The sequence below is a fragment of the Pleurodeles waltl genome, chromosome 10, assembly GCF_031143425.1.
Source record: "Pleurodeles waltl isolate 20211129_DDA chromosome 10, aPleWal1.hap1.20221129, whole genome shotgun sequence".
NCBI classification, from domain to species: Eukaryota; Metazoa; Chordata; class Amphibia; order Caudata; family Salamandridae; genus Pleurodeles; species Pleurodeles waltl.
In genome coordinates, this window is record NC_090449.1 from 581,991 (window position 1) to 603,107 (window position 21,117).

At 49.2% G+C, this 21,117-nt stretch overlaps 1 protein-coding gene across 1 annotated transcript in view; it reads left to right on the forward strand.

Moving 5' to 3' along the window:
• SMC1A (structural maintenance of chromosomes 1A) overlaps positions 1-21,117 on the forward strand; it is a 205,068-nt gene that overhangs the window by 72,438 nt on the left and 111,513 nt on the right. Inside the window, exons 3-9 of the mRNA XM_069209287.1 lie at positions 675-787; positions 5,947-6,150; positions 11,849-12,087; positions 13,186-13,444; positions 16,390-16,530; positions 16,990-17,072; positions 19,227-19,434. Of these exons, the coding sequence (XP_069065388.1) occupies positions 675-787; positions 5,947-6,150; positions 11,849-12,087; positions 13,186-13,444; positions 16,390-16,530; positions 16,990-17,072; positions 19,227-19,434 (1,247 nt within the window). The remainder of the gene's footprint in view (positions 1-674; positions 788-5,946; positions 6,151-11,848; positions 12,088-13,185; positions 13,445-16,389; positions 16,531-16,989; positions 17,073-19,226; positions 19,435-21,117) is intronic.

Sequence of the window (21,117 nt, forward strand, 5' to 3'; positions counted from 1 at the left end):
TTTGTACCTTGGATGTGTATTGATTTCATTGTTTTAATATTTTTTGGTGTTGCAGCATAAAATATTAACCTTTCAAAAAAATAGATAATCCGTTTTGCTGAATAAATGCATGTCCAGTGACAATTCACATATCATTGCTGTAAAGTAAATGTTGACTTTATTCCCTTCCTTTCCCATAATTTGTCTTTATTGTTGCTAGCCCAGGAATTGAGGGGTTATATGGGCATTACCCTTATTTGATTTACTGTTGCCTGTAAACTGCAGGGCAGAGCAGAAAAAGATCCCCACCTAGCAGAAGCTAGAGGACTGCTGCCCCTCCAACCCTCTATTCCCCTTCATGACCCCCCCCCCCAAGCTTTAATCATGTGCTTCAAAGAGGTGTTAAATGTTTGAGGATTTGGGTTGGTTATTTCTCTCAGAATGGGGAAAACACAAAGAATGAGACCTGTTATTCCTGGGTCCATTTGCTACTCCACATTCGGACAAAAATTCCTTGTAATCCCTGTTAACTCGCGTAGAGATACTGGCAGGAATAGGTATTTCTTGCCCCAGGTACTTCCAGTGTAGTTAATGGGGACTTGTAATGAGAGCCTTAGTCAGAGCTGCACAGTGGTGCTTCAGCTGTTGAATGCTGTCATCTCTTGTCTTTGATCATTTGATGTCTTGTCCCTCAGGAGGTTCATCGGAGTACAGAATAAACAACAAAGTCGTCCAGCTGCAGGAGTACAGTGACGAGCTCGAGAAACTGGGAATCCTCATCAAAGCTAGGAACTTCCTAGTGTTCCAGGTACAGTCCAGGCACGGTGGTTGACGAACCAGGGTTTTACACTCAATCACCAGAGTGAGGGAATGCTTACTGGGAAACCTGGACCGGGAGGTTCTTGGGGTTAGGGGTGCAGCTGGCACACTGGGTCACCGGTGTAAATGGGGAGCACCAGGGGTTGGGAGGGTTGTGGTGTGCTGTGAATCCTCAAGGCTAGAGGTTTCTTGTTTTCCACTTGTCCAGGAATATGCCTGATGTAACATCATTGACAGCCTGCACGATAGCTCAGGGGACTAATGCATCCATTTGAGAGATGTGTGCTACCTGAAGGTGGTATGTTTGAATCCTGCTGGACCCATTCAGCCTCTCATCCTTCCGAATTCTGTGAAATTAGTTCATAGGTTAAATATTGATTACCAGCTGTTATCAGCACCCACAGAACAGTCCAGTTGTGGACTGCACAGTGTAAGTGTAGTTAATATTATTAGCAATGGCGGGAGTCGTTAGGAGACTGCCACAGCAGCTGGATTCCAAACATTTGCAGGTGTTCCAGCCCCTCAACCCTTGTGCAGGAGACTGACATTTTCAAGGGTAGCAGTTTGAGGTCCGTGGGTGCATTTTATGTGAGGCGCTATGACGGCAGCAAATGTTAAAAATATTTGATCCTTAACTCTTATTCAGGAATTTGATAACTAGGGGGATCGGGAAATCTTACTTTTCTACAAAAGTGCTTCTATGAGAGATTATAATCCTTTTCTGTCCTCAGACGAATATTTTTCCAAACCAGGTTGACTCCTTAGAATCCATGTGAAGAACTGTGTTCTCCTGCAGACCGAGATATCTTTTGCAAACTGTGACAGAGTTGCACTGTGTTCTCAAACCAAGAAGATGTTGTGTGCTTCATCTGATTGGGTGAAACACTCTCAAAGAAATCCTAAGCCCCCTAAAGTTGTATATATATCCCTGGTCTCTGCAGAGAAAATAAGCACAGTGCTTCCCACACCCACTTTAGGCAGTATCAAGAGGAATGTATTAGACAATAGGAATAAACAGACCTGCTGGAGGTGGTCTCGAAGGATACACAAGGAGCTGTATGCGCTTGGGCTAAAATAACACTTGCTCCGCTGTAAGCAGCTCGCAGCAGGGGTAGAGAGGACGTACTCCCTTTTGGCTCGATGGGTGCTATCTAAGCCACATGACCCTGGCTTGAGGGCCTCAGCATTTTACAATGAAAAGATGAAATTGTCATAGAGGACAGTAACGTACAATAAACATGGAACGATGGCGAACAGATTAATTAAGAAGATAACAATTACTTCCTGAAGAGGGTGAGGATTCATTAACCAGGAATGTGTACGTTCCAAGGAGTAGGGCTAGAAATGTCCGCATGTAAAGGAAGAAACAAGATGAACGATAACAGATTTGTTATCCAGCGAAGTAAGATATTTGAGGATTACTGGTGAGAGAATACAATAATCTGTGAAATTATGCTGCAAGGGTTTGTAAGGACACTGAGATTGTGCACAATGTCCCTCCAGCCTCTCACTTCATTCCGGTTTGGCCTGGTTGATTATTATTTTTTTCCTTCAGTTACCCTTCTCTAGGCCGGCACCAAAAGTTTGTTCTAAGTCGCCTGTAGTGTAGATTCACATCTGAGGATGGGGAGCACTTGTTTGTGGACATAGTGGCAACCACCGATGACGCCTCACAGAAAGCAGCGGAAATTTCACTTGTCCTTTTACATAGTTGGTATAGACTACTGGTGGTAGTGTTAAGCATTTGTTGTACACACACAGGCAATAAATAAGGAACACACACTCAGAGACAATTCCAGGCCAATAGGTTTTTGTATAGAAAAATATATTTTCTTAGTTTATTTTAAGAACCACAGGTTCAAGATTTACAAGTAATACTTCAAATGAAAGGTATTTCATGTAGGAACATTAGGAACTTTGAATTAGCAAAATAGCATATACAGTTTTCACATAAATGACATATAGCTATTTTAAAACTAGACAGTGCAATTTTCAACAGTTCCTGGGGGAGGTAAGTGTTTGTTAGTTTTTGCAGGTAAGTAAACCACCTTCGGGTTTCAAGTTTGGGTCCAAGGTAGCCTACCGTTGGGGGTTCAGAGCAACCCCAAAGTTACCACACCAGCAGCTCAGGGCCGGTCAGGTGCAGAGGTCAAAGTGGTGCCCAAAACGCATAGGCTTCAATGGAGAAGGGGTTGCCCCGGTTCCAGTCTGCCAGCAGGTAAGTACCTACGTCTTCGGAGGGCAGACCGGGGGGTTTTGTAGGGCACCAGGGGGGGACACAAGTCCACACAGAAAGTATACCCTCAGCAGCACAGGGGCGGCCGGGTGCAGTGTGCAAACAAGCGTCAGGTTCACAATAGAAATCAATGGGAGACCAGGGGGTCTCTTCAGTGATGTTGGCAGGCAAGGGGGGGGCTCCTCGGGGTAGCCACCACCTGGGCAAGGGAGAGGGCCACCTGGGGGTCGCTCCTGCACTGGAGGTCGGATCCTTCAGGTCCTGGGGGCTGCGGGTGCAGTGTCTTTCCCAGGAGTCGGGTCTTTGAAGCAGGCAGTCCAGAGATTCCCTCTGCAGGCGTCGCTGTGGGGGATCAGGGGGGTCAACTCTGGCTACTCACGGTCTCGTAGTCGCCGGGGAGTCCTCCCTGTGTTGTTTGTTCTCCACAAGTCGAGCCGGGGGCGTCGGTGCAGAGTGCAAAGTCTCACGCTTCCGGCGGGAAACGTGTGTTGTTTCAAAGTTGCTTCTTTGTTGCAAAGTTGCAATTTTTGGGGAACAGAGCCGCTGTCCTCGGGAGTTCTTGGTCCTTCTAGATGCAGGGTAGTCCTCTGAGGCTTCAGAGGTTGCTGGACCCTGTGGAATGCGTCGCTGGAGCAGTGTCTTTAGAAGTGGGGAGACAGGCCGGTAGAGCTGGGGCCAAAGCAGTTGGTGTCTCCGTCTTCTCTGCAGGTTTTTCAGTTCAGCAGTCCTCTTCTTCTTAGGTTGCTGGAATCTGAGTTCCTAGGTTCTGGGGAGCCCCTAAATACTGAATTTAGGGGTGTGTTTAGGTCTGGGGGGTTAGTAGCCAATGGCTACTAGCCCTGAGGGTGGCTACACCCTCTTTGTGCCTCCTCCCTGAGGGGAGGGGGGGCACATCCCTAATCCTATTGGGGGAATCCTCCATCTGCAAGATGGAGGATTTCTAAAAGTTAGTCACCTCAGCTCAGGACACCTTAGGGGCTGTCCTGACTGGCCAGTGACTCCTCCTTGTTTTTCTCATTATCTCCTCCGGCCTTGCCGCCAAAAGTGGCAGGAGGGGGCGGGCAACTCCACTAGCTGGAGTGCCCTGGGGTGCTGTAACAAAGGAGGTGAGCCTTTGAGGCTTACCGCCAGGTGTTACAGTTCCTGCAGGGGGAGGTGTGAAGCACCTCCACCCAGTACAGGCTTTGTTACTAGCCACAGAGTGACAAAGGCACTCTCCCCATGTGGCCAGCAACATGTCTGGTGTGTGGCAGGCTGCTAAAACTAGTCACCCTACACGGATAGTCGGTTAAGGTTTCAGGGGGCACCTCTAAGGTGCCCTCTGGGGTGTATGTTACAATAAAATGTACACTGGCATCAGTGTGCATTTATTGTGCCGAGAAGTTTGATACCAAACTTCACAGTTTTCAGTGAAGCCATTATGGTGCTGTGGAGTTCGTGCATGACAGACTCCCAGACCATATACTCTTATGGCTTCTCTGCACTTACAATGTCTAAGGTTTGGCTTAGACACTGTAGGGGCATAGTGCTCATGCACTTATGCCCTCACCTATGGTATAGTGCACCCTGCCTTAGGGCTGTAAGGCCTGCTAGAGGGGTGACTTATCTATACCTGTAGGCAGTGTGAGGTTGGCATGGCACCCTGAGGGGAGTGCCATGTCGACTTAGTCGTTTTATCCCCACTAGCACACACAAGCTGGCAAGCAGTGTGTCTGTGCTGAGTAAGGGGTCCCCAGTGTGGCATAAGACATGCTGCAGCCCTTAGAGAACTTCCCTGGCATCAGGGCCCTTGGTACCAGAGGTACCAGTTACAAGGGACTTACCTGGATGCCAGGGTGTGCCAATTGTGGAAACAAAAGTACAGGTTTGGGAAAGAACACTGGTGCTGGGGCCTGGTTAGCAGGCTTCAGCACACTTTCAAATCATAACTTAGCATCAGCAAAGGCAAAAAGTCAGGGGGTAACCATGCCAAGGAGGCATTTCCTTACATCTGTGATGAGACCTTTGACCTTCAAACTTCTGAAAGCCATTTTAAGGCAGTTTTCAGCCACATTTCGCATCCTAGGGGGCACGTTTGAACATTCAAACGTGCTGAACAGATTGATTGGCACTCGTTTTTTTGTATTTTTTTTTTTCATTTTCGGTTTCCACAGCATCTTCTCAGTGTCTAAATAGGAAAAGATGCCCCATAGAGTCCGCCTTGCATGCAATTATAGGTTCCTTTAGATTGATAAAAACTGAGCGCGTAGCAAGTGTTTGCTAGGACCACATTGACAAAGTAATAGCATTTGAAGGGGACTCTGATACAGCTAATGCTTGTGCGTTAATGGCCCGAGACGCACTCCCAGTGCCAGAACTGGCGTAAGCAGGACTGGGAATATCCACAAGACCATGCTATATGCAACCTCTTTGGACACTGAAAACTGAGAGACACACATGAACCTCAAACCGGGGTTGGACGTGTAGATCCTTTTGCCCAGGCTATGCCTGCATGACTGCATCTAGTACTTACTGAAGCAGTTCAGCAAAGTTAACTACATTTTTATTGGGCAAGCGTGAGCCAGCTTTAGGAATCACATTTGATGAAAGATTATGCTGTGATGAGTAGTTCTTTTAGTTGTCTTTGTATTTTGTATGTTCAGTTTCTGCAGTGCTATGATACAATTCCTGTGATGCATGAGGAATGTCTGCAGTGTCTGTGAAGCTGTGTATCACAGCGGTTGGCCACCCCCATAAACTGCTGTTCTATTTGCGCATTACTCATTTGCTAGTAATTGTGTTTCTGATTAGAAATCAGTGGTGTGGGGTTGTGTGAATAAATGAAAACATCAGAATGGGATGCCCAGTCAGTCTCTGCACCATCCAGACTTCAGGGTAGAAAGAGACCCTTTCACTCATTGTGTGCTTTTCAGGGGGCGGTCGAGTCTATTGCGATGAAGAACCCCAAGGAACGCACAGCTCTGTTCGAGGAAATCAGCCGCTCTGGAGAGCTGGCAGCCGAGTACGATAAGCGGAAGAAGGAGATGGTGAAAGCTGAGGAGGACACTCAGTTCAACTATCACCGTAAGAAGAACATTGCTGCAGAGCGCAAAGAGGCCAAGCAGGAAAAAGAGGAGGTGAGCGGGAGGGACTCTGGGAGACAGGGGTGTTTGCGCATCCAAAACTTGCCTTGATTGTTCCACATTTGCCTGTTCGTGGCCAGGTGCTGATATCCTTTCCTGCAAAGGGTTTGGCTATTGTCTGGTTTACCCCTAAACATATCTGCAGACATTTGAGATCTGGTTCTGCCTGTTTCATTTTTATAGGTTGAAGCTTACCAGACAGCTCAGCTGTCTAGTTGCGGTAAAGACTTATTGTGTGCATTCTGAAAGCTTCTCTAGGACTAAACTCCTCCCGTTGCTCACCATTGGCTTTGTGGTTGGTAAAATGTAACTCATGTTTTCTGGCTTTCTATTTGCTTGCTGTACTTGTTTCAGGCTGTCCAGCATGTCTTCGTCTTTCCTGAGAAGCAAAGCTTGTTCACCATCAGTCCTTGTATTCTTCCACCAGTGCTCACTTTCTAGCCTTTAAATATTAGTTCTCATCTTGTCTCATTTACTGTGCAAAAACAGCGTCACATGTCAGGCCCTGTCATCTGATAGAGCCTGATGTTTTCTTTGTCTGACTTCAAATGATAGGTTTTACGTGACGGTCTTGTGGGTACTGGGAAAGAAAATGTTTTTTTCTAACAACAAAATGTAAATTTCTGTAAGTGATTATGCAAATATTTCAGAATATATCTAAATTAGCAAAGCACAAACGAAGCACTTTTTCATTTTTTGTAAATTATTTGTTTTTTAAAACTTTTTTTGGGGGGAAATGTGGTTTAAACAAATCTTAATACGTTCACAACAAATGAGTAAACTTGATGATGCCATTACTACACAGTTTTAACAATAAAACTGTCTGTGCAAATGTAATGGTCATTTCAATTGTAAGTGTTGTCTGTAACGTCAGTGCGCTCCCACACCATGCATACTTGATTTGACACCACTCCGTGACTCCTCTTTACGCCCCTCCACAAGACTCCAGTCCATGATGCTTTATTGCACTCTACACACCTCTACTCTCTGCCCTTCTACGCTTCGCCCCTCTTCCTCACTCTACGCTGCTAACTCATTCCACCCCCCCTCAGAGCAGCTTGGCAGGAGGTCTCGTGATCGCAGACCATTCTCCATTGATCAGTTTTAGGTCTTCATAGACAGTCCCACAGTTCCTAGGTAACCTGTCCATAAATATGACTAAGCCTCATCAGCAACTGGCTGCAAGTCCTTCCCCTCTGCCGATGGCACATAATGGGCTTTGTCTGTCGAAGTGAAGGAGCCATGCTTTCTATGGGCACTAAGCAGAATCACCCCACAGAGGTCAGTAGAAGCTGTCCATCAAGTTCCACCCACCCTTACTAGGAGGTGGGCAAGACAGACTGGAACCATCAAGAATCATGTTTCATGAATATGTTGTCAGCCATACAAGGACAATGGTTTTCGTCAGATTCCAGTCCCCAGGGATCTTCACTTGCTCCTTATATGATCAAATAAAATTCAAACTAAAATTCAGAATCACCTGTCTTGCTTTCAAAGTCGGGTGCTCCAGAGAATCCAGGAACAAGCACTTTCATCACTTTCAAAGGTTCCAGTTGTGAAGGACCTTCACTTCTTACCTTCGGAGGCTCGGATCAAAGGCCTCTCACGGGTAGATGAGCTACATAGCGGACATACTGTCAGCGTTGGGTGCCCCAGAGAATCCAGGAGCAAGAACTCTTCATCTGGAAACACCAGAATTCTGGACGGCACAAGCTCAAATTCAGTCTTCTGCATCTTGCTGTGACTTTCAGAAGCACCTTGCTGTCATAGCAGAACAGAGAAGGTAGCAACAGATCCTAAAACACGTTCAAGATGAAATATACACATCAAGATCTCTAATTTGAGGGCTAGGTCCCCCGTCTTAACGTTTTATCATCGCTTGCTTCCTTCACTGAATTGTTTGATTTTGGAACAGGTAATTCTCATGCTTCCCCTGCCCTGTCTCAGACCTGGGTCCCTCAACCTAGGTCCCTTGAGCTTTATTTCTTCCTTTAGTGTTGCTTTTGTAAACATGTGCTCACATACGTCCTCATCAGTTATATTGAAAGCACATTTAATACCTCATGGCGCAGCAGCGCTATCGAAAAAATAAATAAAAGAGCAACTGTTCCATTCTCTGTGAGGGGAAGCTGTGTGTGTTTCTGACTCGTGCTCCCTTATTGATGTTTTTGAGACAGAAGTTTATAGTAGACTGTCTCGTCTCCCAGGTGTGGGTAATTAGAGCCGACTCCTAACCCGGACATAAATGGGTCTTAAACTACCTTGTACTGACCCTGTCTGTGTGGGACCCTACAAATGAACTTCTTAAAAATGTCGAAATTCTGTCACCCTGCATCCTGGTTTCTTGAGCTCGTTTCTTTTGGTCATGTGAGGCATCTTCATTTATCCCTTCCTCTTACTTCATAATCTCGCCACAGACTGTGGTGGTGGATGAATCATCTTTTGAAGGCGTTTCTCAAGGAATGAGTGTGCAGCCTGCATCTCCAGTTCAGGATGGATGGAAGCGTTCACCATCACAATCTTCCGTTATGTACCTCAGCCTAAGGATTATAAGTATCTGCAGGGCACGTGATCAAAACCTCTTTTAGGCATTAGGAATGCACTCTGCTGCGCTGATCTGCGGAGGGCCTGGTAGGAGGAGCCCGCCTAATCCTTTCTAGACCCAGATGATCGCAGGACCTGCATGAAAACATAGTCTGAGTCTACTTGAGAGCCACAAGTTGGTTCCCGCAACCTCCGGCTGCTGAAGGGGACCAGGAGGAGCTGCTTGTGGTTTGAGCAGCCATGTTCTTTCAAGTATCAAAGTATGAGCCTTCACTGTCACTGGCCCATCATGTGGCTTTTATGGGGCTGTGTTCTCCTCTGTCCCTCGACGGGTCATCAGGAATCACTTGGTATCCACACCTTTTAGACCTGTTTGTTTGCCTTGAGGAAATTGTCCTGATACTCGACCATTTGAACCATCTTTGTAACTCTTTACTTTCCAGAGAGAGTGTAAATTGAAGTTGAAGTTGATGCCTGTCCCTAACATGGCAGGTCCTGCTTGTATCAGTGGTTTGTGTGGGTGGCCATCACACCTTTAACAAATGTTACTGCGATTGGTGGGCTCCAAGATACTGACCTATAAAGAAACCCTAAGATGTTTGTATTGAGTAATGGCGTGGCAGTCCATCCAGCTCTAGCCACAACAAGAAGTAGCAATTGTGCACTCAACTGATAGTTGGACTCCTGTGACTAAAGACCTTGTGCACTCTGTCCATTACTTGACACCCACAAGTGGCTCATGGTACACCTGGATGTTACCACCAGGAGCACCAGAGAGTTTCTTGCTGGATTTGGTCTTAGTTCTTTGGGTTGAGGGATTTTTCAGGACATTTGGCTCTACAGCGTGGCCTCTTTTTAAGTTAATGAATGTTCTAGAGTCCTGTCCAAGGCTGGGCCTGATCAATGGAACTTCAAGTAGGATCCAAACTTTGCAGACTGTTTTGCGCTAGCTGAAGTCTTCTTTATCAGATAGTTTATGAAGAGACTGGACTGAACAGAGCTTGGACAATCAAGAAAAAGTAGTTTTTAGGGTGTCAATCAGTTTTTGTCAAGCGCGGCTACTCACCCGTGAGGGTCTCAAGGCGTGAGGGGGTGGGGGAGGGGTGGGTCCTCATCCAAAGAGCCACGTCTTGAGAGTCTTCCTGAAGATGGTGAGCAACGGGCTTTGTCTGAGGTGCAGGGGGAGGTTGTTCCAGATCTTTGCTGCAATGTAGGTGAAGGATCGTCCTCCACGGTGGTTTTGTGGATGGAAGGGATGGTGGCTAGGACCATCTAGGTGGAGCCGAGGGATCTATCAGGGGTGTGGAAGGAGACGCGGTGGTTCAGGTAGGCTGGTCCTGCATTGTGTATGGCCTTGAACGTGTTGGTGAGTAGCTTGAAGGTGATTTGCTTCTCGATCTGTAGCCAGTGGTGGGTCTTCAGGTGTTGGGAGATGTGTTCTTGGCTTGGAAGGTCCAGAATGAGTCTGTTGCGGCGTTCTGGATGAGTTGTAGTTTTTTGATGTTTCTAGTTGAGGTGCTGGCATATAGGGTGTTGCCGTAGTCAAGCTTGCTTGTGACTTAGGCATGGATGACTGTCCTGCGACTTTCTGCTGGTATCCATCTGAAAAACATTTGAAGTTTGCGGAGTGTGTGCGAGAAGGAGGAGGTGACTGAGTTTACCTGGCGGATCATGGATAGGGAGGAGTCGAGGATGGTTCCTGGGTTGATGGCGTGCTTATTCAGTGCAGGGGGGGGGGGGGGGGGGAGAAGGATGTGGGCCACCAGGAGTTGTCCCAAGCTGAGGTGGCGTTTCCGAATATGATGAGCTCAGTCTTGTCGGAGTTGAGCTTCAGGCAACTTTCTCTCATCCAGGTGGGGACGGCTTCCATTCCTGAGTGTGATTCCCTTTTGGCCTTGTCCAGGTCTTTGGTAAGGGAAATTAGGAGTTGTGTGTCATCTGCATATGACACGATGTTCATACTGTTGCTTCTGACTATGGCAGCGAGAGGGGCCATATATAAGTTGAACAGTAGGGTAGGCGATGGTGTGCCCTCTGGAAATGTATGTTTGCTTTCTACCTTTTCTGAATAGAATGTCTGGCCTGACTCTTTTCCAAAGAAAAAAAGTTTTGACTTCTTTTGTGGTGAATGGTGTTTTTTTGGTAGTCTTCTGCCTGTGGTGTAGCTTCTAAGCACTGTTTTCAATCCAGATTTACCATCATTAATGCATGTAGAATAGAGTCTTGTTTTGACATCATGGTTGTGTTAATGAGGTAGAAATGGTGGTGCATACATGTTTTTAAAGGCAAAGATTCAGATTTTTTGCTCTTTCTCTGAGAGAAAATGGAGGGGTTCACTCTCAGTGAATGTAAATAGCTTGTGCGATATATAACAGGCAAGTAATGTTACGCGTTGGTGATTTATGGTTCATTTTTGTCAAGGCAGAAGACTTGCCTTCTTTTTTTTTTTTTTTTTTTTTACAATCCCAATTGTGTGTAAGCCAGTTTGTGGGAATATGCATAATAGCTTCAGTCGGTGGGAGTGTGCGCGTGCTCGGGGCGGTCGGTGGGAGTGTGCGCGTGCTCGGGGCGGTCGGTGGGAGTGTGCGCGTGCTCGGGGCGGTCGGTGGGAGTGTGCGCGTGCTCGGGGCGGTCGGTGGGAGTGTGCGCGTGCTCGGGGCGGTCGGTGGGAGTGTGCGCGTGCTTGGGGCGGTCGGTGGGAGTGTGCGCGTGCTCGGGGCGGTCGGTGGGAGTGTGCGCGTGCTTGGGGCGGTCGGTGGGAGTGTGCGCGTGCTTGGGGCGGTCGGTGGGAGTGTGCGCGTGCTTGGGGCGGTCGGTGGGAGTGTGCGCGTGCTTGGGGCGGTCGGTGGGAGTGTGCGCGTGCTTGGGGCGGTCGGTGGGAGTGTGCGCGTGCTTGGGGCGGTCGGTGGGAGTGTGCGCGTGCTCGGGGCGGTCGGTGGGAGTGTGCGCGTGCTCGGGGCGGTCGGTGGGAGTGTGCGCGTGCTCGGGGCGGTCGGTGGGAGTGTGGTGCGTGCTCGCCTTCGGGCGGTGCGGTGTGCTCGCCTTCGGTCGGTGGGGACATGCTTGTTGATAGGTTGGCTGGTGGGGAAGTATCTAGTGAGCAGTTGGGCGTATCTTGACCATCTTCTCTTATCTTTCCTGTCCTTAGGCTGAACGTTACCAGCGTTTGAAGGACGAATGCCAGCGTGCCCAGTTGCAGCTGCAGCTGTTCAAGCTCTACCACAATGAGACTGAGCTAGAGAAGTTGAACAAGGAGCTGACTACCAAGAACAAGGACATCGACAGGGACAAGAAGCGCATGGACAAGGTGGAAGAGGAGCTCAAGGACAAAAAGAAGGACCTGGGCAAGATAATGCGGGAGCAGCAAACCATTGAAAAGGGCATAAAGTACGAACCAGTCCCCCTCCGTCAGCGTCTTTAGGTGATCTTAGCTCCTCCCTCCCAGCATAGTGTGGATGCCTGTGGCATGCAGTCTCCCATCACAGCCACTAGTTGATCGTATCCTCTGCATATAACTGAACATGTCTGCTCTACAGAGCAGCAGGTGCAGGCCAGGGAGAACCGAGGGCATGGGGAGCAAACACCTCAGAAGAAACCGAAAAAGTGGGTTCAGGTACTGGAGGCACTCCTACCATGTCACATCCAGGTCGTGGCCCTTTTCCCTTCAGACTTTTCTTATAGGATGCAGTGCTACAAATGTGTATGTGTATATATGTGTAATATGCGGAAGCAGACGATCTGAGTGATGTGGGGATAACCTTTATAAATTTTGTACAAGGGCGTTAGGGATGTGACCATGGAGCAATCACCAGGGCATTTCACACATATAACTGTCCCGCAGTGAAAGGTTACAGAACCCCCTCCTCTGTAATTCTTTGATTTGAATGTACAATAGCTATTTAGAGCAGGTTATTTTACAAGTTGCACAGGTCTGTATTGTTGCTCAAACTCTGCCCTCTCACAGGCATAGTAATGTATATATGTTGTGCAGGCTGACAGTCGAGCTGCCCATAAAGTATCTTCCTTGCTGCTGTGCCAAACAAGACGACAGTTGTGAACAGATCTCTCTCCACTTGGCTCATGTTTCTCCTTGCGCTGCTTTCACTACCCTTTCATACAGGCTCTGCGCACAGCAGCATACACACAAACTATTTATATCCCAAACCTGCTTTTCCTGCACACCATGTGTCCTCTCTAAAGGCCTTTAAAATGTTTCGCTCACTGCCTCTTTTCTGAACACAGTCTCGGGTCACTCTGCTGGTCCTTGTGCAGCTACGATTAGCATCCCATGAGTAATCAAGTGCGTACGATGACAGTCCCTTGCCCTCTGCTGCAGGAGGCAGCTTCTGAAGTTGGTCTTTGGCTTACAGAGGGCAGAAGTCCACCACTCCTCAGCTTTGACAAGGGTCACATCCTGTGGCAGGTTAATACACTTGTGGCGGGGAAAGCAATTTAAATGGCTAAATCTTTCCTTTTTTTCTCCAGGGAGAAGGACTCGGAGTTAAACCAGAAGCGGCCTCAGTACATCAAGGCCAAAGAGAACACATCACACAAGATCAAGAAGCTGGAGGCTGCCAAGAAGTCCTTGCAGAATGCCCAGAAGCAGTACAAGAAGCGCAAGGCAGACATGGACGAGCTGGAGAAGGAAGTGGCCTCGGTGGGGAAAGCCCGCAAGGAGTTTGAGGACAGGATGGAAGAGGAGAGCCAGAGCCAGGGGAGAGATCTGACTCTCGAGGAGAATCAGGTAAGATCGGGAGACTTGGACAAAGAAGAGTCTCTTAAGGAGAATCTACTTAGGGCTTAAGATGGAGAAGTCGAGAGAAAGGGGTCTTTCTTAGGAATTATTAGGTGAGAATAGGGGCAGAGTCAAATAAGAATCTGACTTGAGAGGAAACTGGTGAGAATAGGGACCCGGACAAGGAGAGAGATGTCTCTGGAGGACAATGCAATACAAGCAGAGCCAAGATCTAGAGATCTGAGAAGTGGGTGGTGAAAAACAGCTGCAGTGATCGGGGAGAGATACCAATGGTGGAGGAATTATGAGAATTTTGGTAAAACCGGAACAAGGAGAGACTGCTGTAGGGAAGGTGTCTGTTCATAACTTTGGATTGGAGAGCCTAAGGAAAGATCGAATTGTGGCGAAACCATGTATGAGCAAATTGAGAGCCCAGGTAAATGTCTGGATTCACCATTTAATACAAGTGAAGAGAGCAACATTAGTGCTGATTTGAAGTGAGGTAGAGGAGTTTGAGAGGGAGAGAGATCTTACTTTAGGAGAACAGGGTGAGAAGACGGACACTAGAGGAAAGTCTGGTGACAACAAGATAAATGGCCTATTCATGTCTGACCCTGCATTGGGTTGAATGTGACCAGAGGAAGATGTAATCAAGTTTTGGGTGTCCAACTAGGTTCTGTCTGTGAGTCACAAAGCGTAGGCCCTTGTGTCGTGCTCTTAAATGTAATTGCTGTAGGAAAGTGCCCTCTTTCTGGCATAGTCACCCCCACTTTTTGCCTGATGTCAGTGCGTTTGGACTGTAGATCACTGGGAATCCTGCTGAGCAGGACCCCAGTGACTGTGCTCTCCAATAAATTGAGTTGTTGGTTACTTGTCACAGCCACAATTGTCATATTGGTGTACCCATGTAAGTCCCTAGTATATGGTACCTAAGTACCCAAGGCATTGGTACACCAGGGGTCCCCTATGGACAGCAGCATGTATTATGCCACCCATAGGAGCCCATGCAAACTGTGTCTGCAGTTCTGCCATTGCAGCCTGCGTGAAATGATGCATGCACCCCTTCACTGCCAAACCTAACCACTGTATTTAGACATAAGTCACCTCTCTTGTAGGTCCTTCAGTCCAAGGACAGGGTGCATGTATCGAACTGTGAGGATACTCCTGCATGAGCAAGGTACTTCTACAGATCCCAGGACAATTATTGGACTCTGTAAGTGCAGGGAAGCCATCTTAAGACGTGTAGTAGACTCTGGTCAACACAAGTGGTCCAGCTACATAATGGATACTCTGAACCAAGGCATGTTTGCTGTGTGCTGAGGGCCAGCTCTGACTCTCCTTCCTGGGTAGAGTCTCCTCGACCTTGCTGGTCCCCAAAACTTTGCAAACTGCTCTTCTGCTCCTGTTTGTATTTGCCAATGCTTGTTGGTGACTTGGCTGGTCACTAGCCCTCCTTCAGTCAGCGACTGTCGAGGAACAGTTTGTAGGTGACTCCTGGGATCTTTAGCAGCACCTGGTTCCTGCTGCTGGACTTCTCCAACCACCGACTTGCAGGAACTTCATCTTCAGGAGGGTGGACATGGCCACCTGCAGCACCTGGCCACCTCCTTGGGTGCTGGACTCTGTGTCCTTACTTTGAAGGTCCTCCACGTCCAGAATCTGTCCCTGGGTTCTGCTGGCCTGGTCCACGGGTCGTGACATCAGCTGGACAATCGGAGGCATCCACAGTCTTCAGAGAGAGTTCCTTCTCCCCTCTTCATCAGGGTCCCTGTTGTAGGTACTCCTGTCTTCTGGGTATCCTGGGGTTGTGGGCACTCTCCATCCATCCTCTTGCCTGCTGGTTTACTCTGTCTACTGGGCAGGATCCTGAATACCACAAGCTCCAGCCACTACTCTGTGTTAGCCTATGGGACAACTGAGTGGGTAACTGACTTACTCCTGGTTGCTGGGGTCACTTACTGTCCTTACCTGTGGTGTTCCTAACTGCCCCAGCCCCCAACTACCACACCTACCTTGGCTGGAGTCACTCGTTCACATTCCACTCTTTTAGTATATGGTTTGGCCCTCCCCTAGGGCCCTGAATATTTCTATGCTATTTTTGATGGTTATTTAATTTGCATAGTTGTATGTAATTTCTTCAAAGGGAGCTATACCAGTGCTAGTCTAGTAGTAGTGCTGTGATAAAGTATACTTTATTTTTGCAACACTTGTGTGGTTCTTTCCTGTGAGTGAGTTACTGTCTGAGTACTGTGGCATTGCAAGTGCTTTACGTTCCTCCTAGTTAAGCTTTAGTTATTCGCCTCAGCTATCCCCAGAGGGCCTCTGCTATTTGGAAACCTACTCAATATCACTAAGGGTTGCCTGGACTCAGGATAGGGTGCCACACCATAGGTGTACAAACTTCTCTCTGTACGCAAAGCTTTCAATGGCTGGATGCCTTAAAAGGGTCACATGCCCTACCAGACTTTGAGTTTAAGGGAACCTTGCAAACCTAACTGTTCTTGACAGATGACAGGCCCTTTTCTTTTTTTTTATGTGCCAAAAAAAGGTCCCGGGAGCAGCTTGCAAAGCGAGAAACTCGAGTGAAACATTGTCTCTTCATTTAAATCTTCTCTACATTTTGTAGTTGGTCCTTGCATTCATTGGGTTGCAGATCTAACTTGATTCGGGCCCTAGCAATGATGATGAGCCAATGTAGAGATGCTCAGGCTTGTTTACAACAGAGAGGAAGTGTCTGGTCTTGTTGGGAAGGGGGATAAAGGGGCAGATTTCCTATTTAGCATGATTTGTTTGATACCTAAGACAACACTCACTTGTGCATTTCTCGCCAAGTTTTGTGCCATGATGAGTTGATGTGTTGCTCTGCATACAGTGCAACAAATATTCAACCTGTGCTTGCTTTGTGAGCAGCTCATTTGTGCACTGTTCCTAGTCTGTTTATTCTGTGGCCACAGGTGAAACAGTACCACCGGCTGAAGGAAGAGGCCAGTAAGAGAGCTGCCACACTGGCACAAGAGATGGAGAAATTCAACCGCGACCAAAAGGCTGACCAGGACCGTCTAGATCTGGAGGAGCGCAAGAAAGTGGAAACGGAGGTATGTGCTAAGTAGGTGGTGAGGGCCACCGGGTCTACTTCTACATGTTGTGGAGGGTGCCTTGGCCACCAGGTCTACTTCTACATGTTGTGTAGGGTGTTGTAGCCACCGGGTACCTTTTACATGTTGTGGGGGGTGACGTGGCCACTGGGTCTACTTGGTGTTGTGGAGGCTGTCTTGCCCACTAAGTCTACTTCTACATGTTGTGGAAGGTGTCGTGGCCACCAGGTCTACTTCTACATGTTGTTCTGTATACCATGCTCATGATAAGCTTCTATGTCACACATTCTCAATGGAATTTAGACCCCACTCCCATTCAATGCTCAGCCTTTGAATTTTTCACCTTGGGAGGCGGGAAGAGCATGTGTCTCTTATCTCCCTCAAATCTCTTATCTCCCTCAACTTACTAATTTTCCATCTTCTTCCAAACACCCACCCTCCTCCATCTTTCATTCTCAGGCAAAAATAAAACAGAAGTTACGAGAGATCGAAGAGAACCAGAAAAGAATTGAGAAGCTCGAGGAGTACATTGCAACCAGCAAGTGAGTGACGCCTGGAATTCCTAACCATGTACTGATTTAAGCATCTTATTGGCTCTTCCCATCCATTTGTCCCTTTAACCCTCACTCACCCAGTACGATTTGCCGCTCCTCTCCATACTGTCCCTGTTCCCCAGTACATTGCCATGAGCAAGTGAGTGAAGCCGGGAAATTCCACCTATGTATCGACTGGAGACCTAAATTATGGCACCCCCAGATTGACCTTTCTTGGTACATTCCCACTAGCTGGCTAGGAGCAGGTTAGGGCTGAGAGCGTTGAACTGTCCACAAACCACAACACAAGGTACTAAAGATCATTTTTGGAACCTTGCATGGATAGAATAAAATGAGTATTTTGAGGGCCTCTTAGCCATAAACAACCAGATGAACCATTTTAACAGAAAATGAAACCCCTGAAAATGAAGCCAGAGTGGGAGGAGCATCGGTGCCTTTCCCTTGGGTTGCTCCTCTAGGTGATCCAGACCAAGACAGGCTACACTCTGAGTCACACTTTACCCTCAGTCCTTGCAGTCCCCGAGGACTAAGTTCTGCATGAGATTTCTCCTTTTATAAGCTTTCTGCACAAGATAAAATTGTACTCCCCCTTTTAGGTATTTCATTCAGTCAGCTTGTAGCTGTTTGTTGTCAAAAGAATGATTGTGTTTAGTATTAATACTTACAGGCTTTGGTCAGCCTGTTGCTTACCGTTTGGCTTCCCTGTCATTCTAATTTTCTTGCTTCCTATTCAGTGGCTCTTACTCTTCTTTTTGTGTTAGTCCCTCCCCTGAAGCTTTGCTTCTTTACCAGCCTTTTGTTTGGATGCCTTCGATCCTGCAACTATTTACTTTCAGGGAGCTGCTTTTATTTTTCTTGCAGCACTTCATGGGAGTGTATATGTTTTCTTGTCCCCACCCAACATCCACCACCGCCCAGCTATTCCTTTCCGCAACATAGTCCATAACCCTCCCAGGCTTTTTTGCTGTTTTAATTTATTGCCCCTTCCCATCTCAAGATCTTCCATTGCTCCCCCATTCACAATAACTTTTCCCCGCAGTGTTCCTCCCTTGCTGCCTCCTTCCACTCCAGTCTATAAATATATATATTTTTTTAGTTTCTTCTAATTTGTTTGGATGGCCTGGTAAACTGCCATTATTTAGTAGTTCTGTATTTCACTACTAGGTTCCAACCCTGTCAGACTGCTTCTGCCTCTTTTCAGATCTCTCTCTGTCCCCACACACACCCCTTCTCCATGTGCCCCAGGGAACCCTCACACTCTTGCTGTTGGTTCTGTCCCTCTTTCCAGCATCTGTCCCCACACACCCCTCCTCCATGTGTCCCAGGGAACCCTCACACTTGCTGTTGGTTCTGTCCCTCTTTCCGGCCTCTGTCCCCCACTCACCCCTTCTCCATGCGCATAAGGGAACCCTCACAATCTTGCTGTTGCTTCTGTCCCCACACACCCCTTCTCTGTTGCATAAGGGAACCCTCACACTTGCTGTTGGTTCCGTCCCTCTTTCTGGCATTTGTCCCCACACACCCCTCCTCCATGTGTCCCAGGGAAAGCCTCACACTTGCTGTTGGTTCTGTCCCTCTTTCCAGCCCCTCTGTCTCCACTCACCCCCTCTCCATGTGTCCCAGGTAACCCACCATTCTTGCTGTTGGTTCAGTCCCTCTATCCGGCCTCTCTGTCCCCCACACACCTTCTCCATGTGCCACAGGGAACCCTCACACTCTTGCTGTTGGTTCTGTCCCTCTTTCCGACCTCCGTCCCCACACACACCCCTTCTTCGTGTGTCCCAGGAAACCCTCACACTCTTGCTGTTGGTTCTGTCCCTCTTTCCGACCTCTGTCCCCATACACCCCTTCTCCATGTGCATAAGGGAACCCTCACACACTTGCTGTTGGTTCTGTCCCACTTTCCGGCTTGCCTGTCCCCACACACCACTTCTCCATGTGTGTAAGGGAACCCTCTCACTCTTGCTGTTGATCCTGTCCCTCCTTCCGGCCTCTCTGTCCCCACACACCCCTTCTACATGTGCCCCAGGGAACCCTCTCACTCTTGCTGTTGATCCTGTCCCTCCTTCCGGCCTCTCTGTCCCCACACACCCCTTCTCCGTGTACACCAGGGAACCCTCACACTCTTGCTGTTGTCTACAGGCAGTCGCTGGATGAACAGAAGACCCAAGAAGCTGACCTGACAGAAGAGGTGGAGCAGGCCAAGCGGCGCATAGATGAGATCAACAAGGAACTGAACCAGGTGATGGAGCAGCTGGGCGACGCCCGCATCGACCGTCAGGAGAGCAGCCGGCAGCAGCGCAAGGCCGAGATCATGGAGAGCATTAAGAGGCTGTATCCAGGCTCTGTGGTGAGCAGTGCTCGGACTCTGAGGGGATGGGATGGACCATAGTGTGCACACACTGCTGAAAGCATTAGCAGAGTGCCCCGCAGTGCTGGGGTGGTCAGTACTCACACGTGGGCAAGGTGGGCATAGTGTGCACACACTGCTGAAAGCATTAGCAGAGTGCCCCGCAGTGCTGGGTGAGCAGTACTCACACGTGGGCAATATGGGCATAGGGTGCACCCAAGACTGGAAGCATCAGCAGAGTGCCCCGCAGTGCTGGGGTGAGCAGTACTCACACGGGGGCAAGGTGGGCATAGTGTGCACACACTGCTGAAAGCATTAGCAGAGTGCCCCGCAGTGCTGGGTGAGCAGTACTCACACGGGGGCAAGGTGGGCATGGGGTTCACATGAGGCTGAAAGCATTAGCAGAGTGCCCCGCAGTGTTGGGTGAGCAGTACTCACACAGGGGCAAGGTGGGCATAGTGTGCACACACTGCTGAAAGCATTAGCAGAGTGCCCCGCAGTACTCACACGGGGGCAAGGTGGGCATGGGGTGCACACGAGGCTGGAAGCATCAGCAGAGTGCCCCGCAGTGCTGGGTGAGCAGTACTCACACGGGGGCAAGGTGGGCATGGGGTGCACACGAGGCTGGAAGCATCAGCAGAGTGCCCGCAGTGCTGGGGTGAGCAGTACTCACACGGGGGCAAGGTGGGCAGGGGGTTCACACGAGGCTGAAAGCATTAGCAGAGTGACCCGCAGTGTTGGGTGAGTAGTACTCACACAGGGGCAAGGTGGGCATAGTGTGCACACACTGCTGAAAGCATTAGCAGAGTGCCCCGCAGTGCTGGGTGAGCAGTACTCACACGGGGGCAAGGTGGGCATAGTGTGCACACACTGCTGAAAGCATTAGCAGAGTGCCCCGTAGTGCTGGGTGAGCAGTACTCACACGGGGGCAAGGTGGGCATGGGGTGCACACGAGGCTGGAAGCATCAGCAAAGTGCCCCGCAGTGTTGGGTGAGCAGTACTCACACAGGGGCAAGGTGGGCATAGTGTGCACACACTGCTGAAAGCATTAGCAGAGTGCCCCGCAGTGCTGGGTGAGCAGTACTCACACGGGGGCAAGGTGGGCATGGGGTGCACACGAGGGTGGAAGCATCAGCAGAGTGCCCCGCAGTGCTGGGTGAGCAGTACTCACACGGGGGCAAGGTGGGCATGGGGTGCACACGAGGCTGGAAGCATCAGCAAAGTGCCCCGCAGTGTTGGGTGAGCAGTACTCACACAGGGGCAAGGTGGGCATAGGGTGCACCCGAGGCTGGAAGCAGCAGCAGTGCCCCGCAGTGCTGGGTGAGCAGTACTCACACGGGGGCAAGGTGGGCATGGGGTGCACACGAGGCTGGAAGCATCAGCAGAGTGCCCCGCAGTGCTGGGTGAGCAGTACTCACACGGGGGCAAGGTGGGCATAGGGTGCACCCGAGGCTGGAAGCAGCAGCAGAGTGCCCCGCAGTGTTGGTTGAGCAGTACTCACACAGGGGCAAGGTGGGCATAGGGTGCACCCGAGGCTGGAAGCAGCAGCAGTGCCCCGCAGTGCTGGGTGAGCAGTACTCACACGGGGGCAAGGTGGGCATGGGGTGCACACGAGGCTGGAAGCATCAGCAGAGTGCCCCGCAGTGCTGGGTGAGCAGTACTCACACGGGGGCAAGGTGGGCA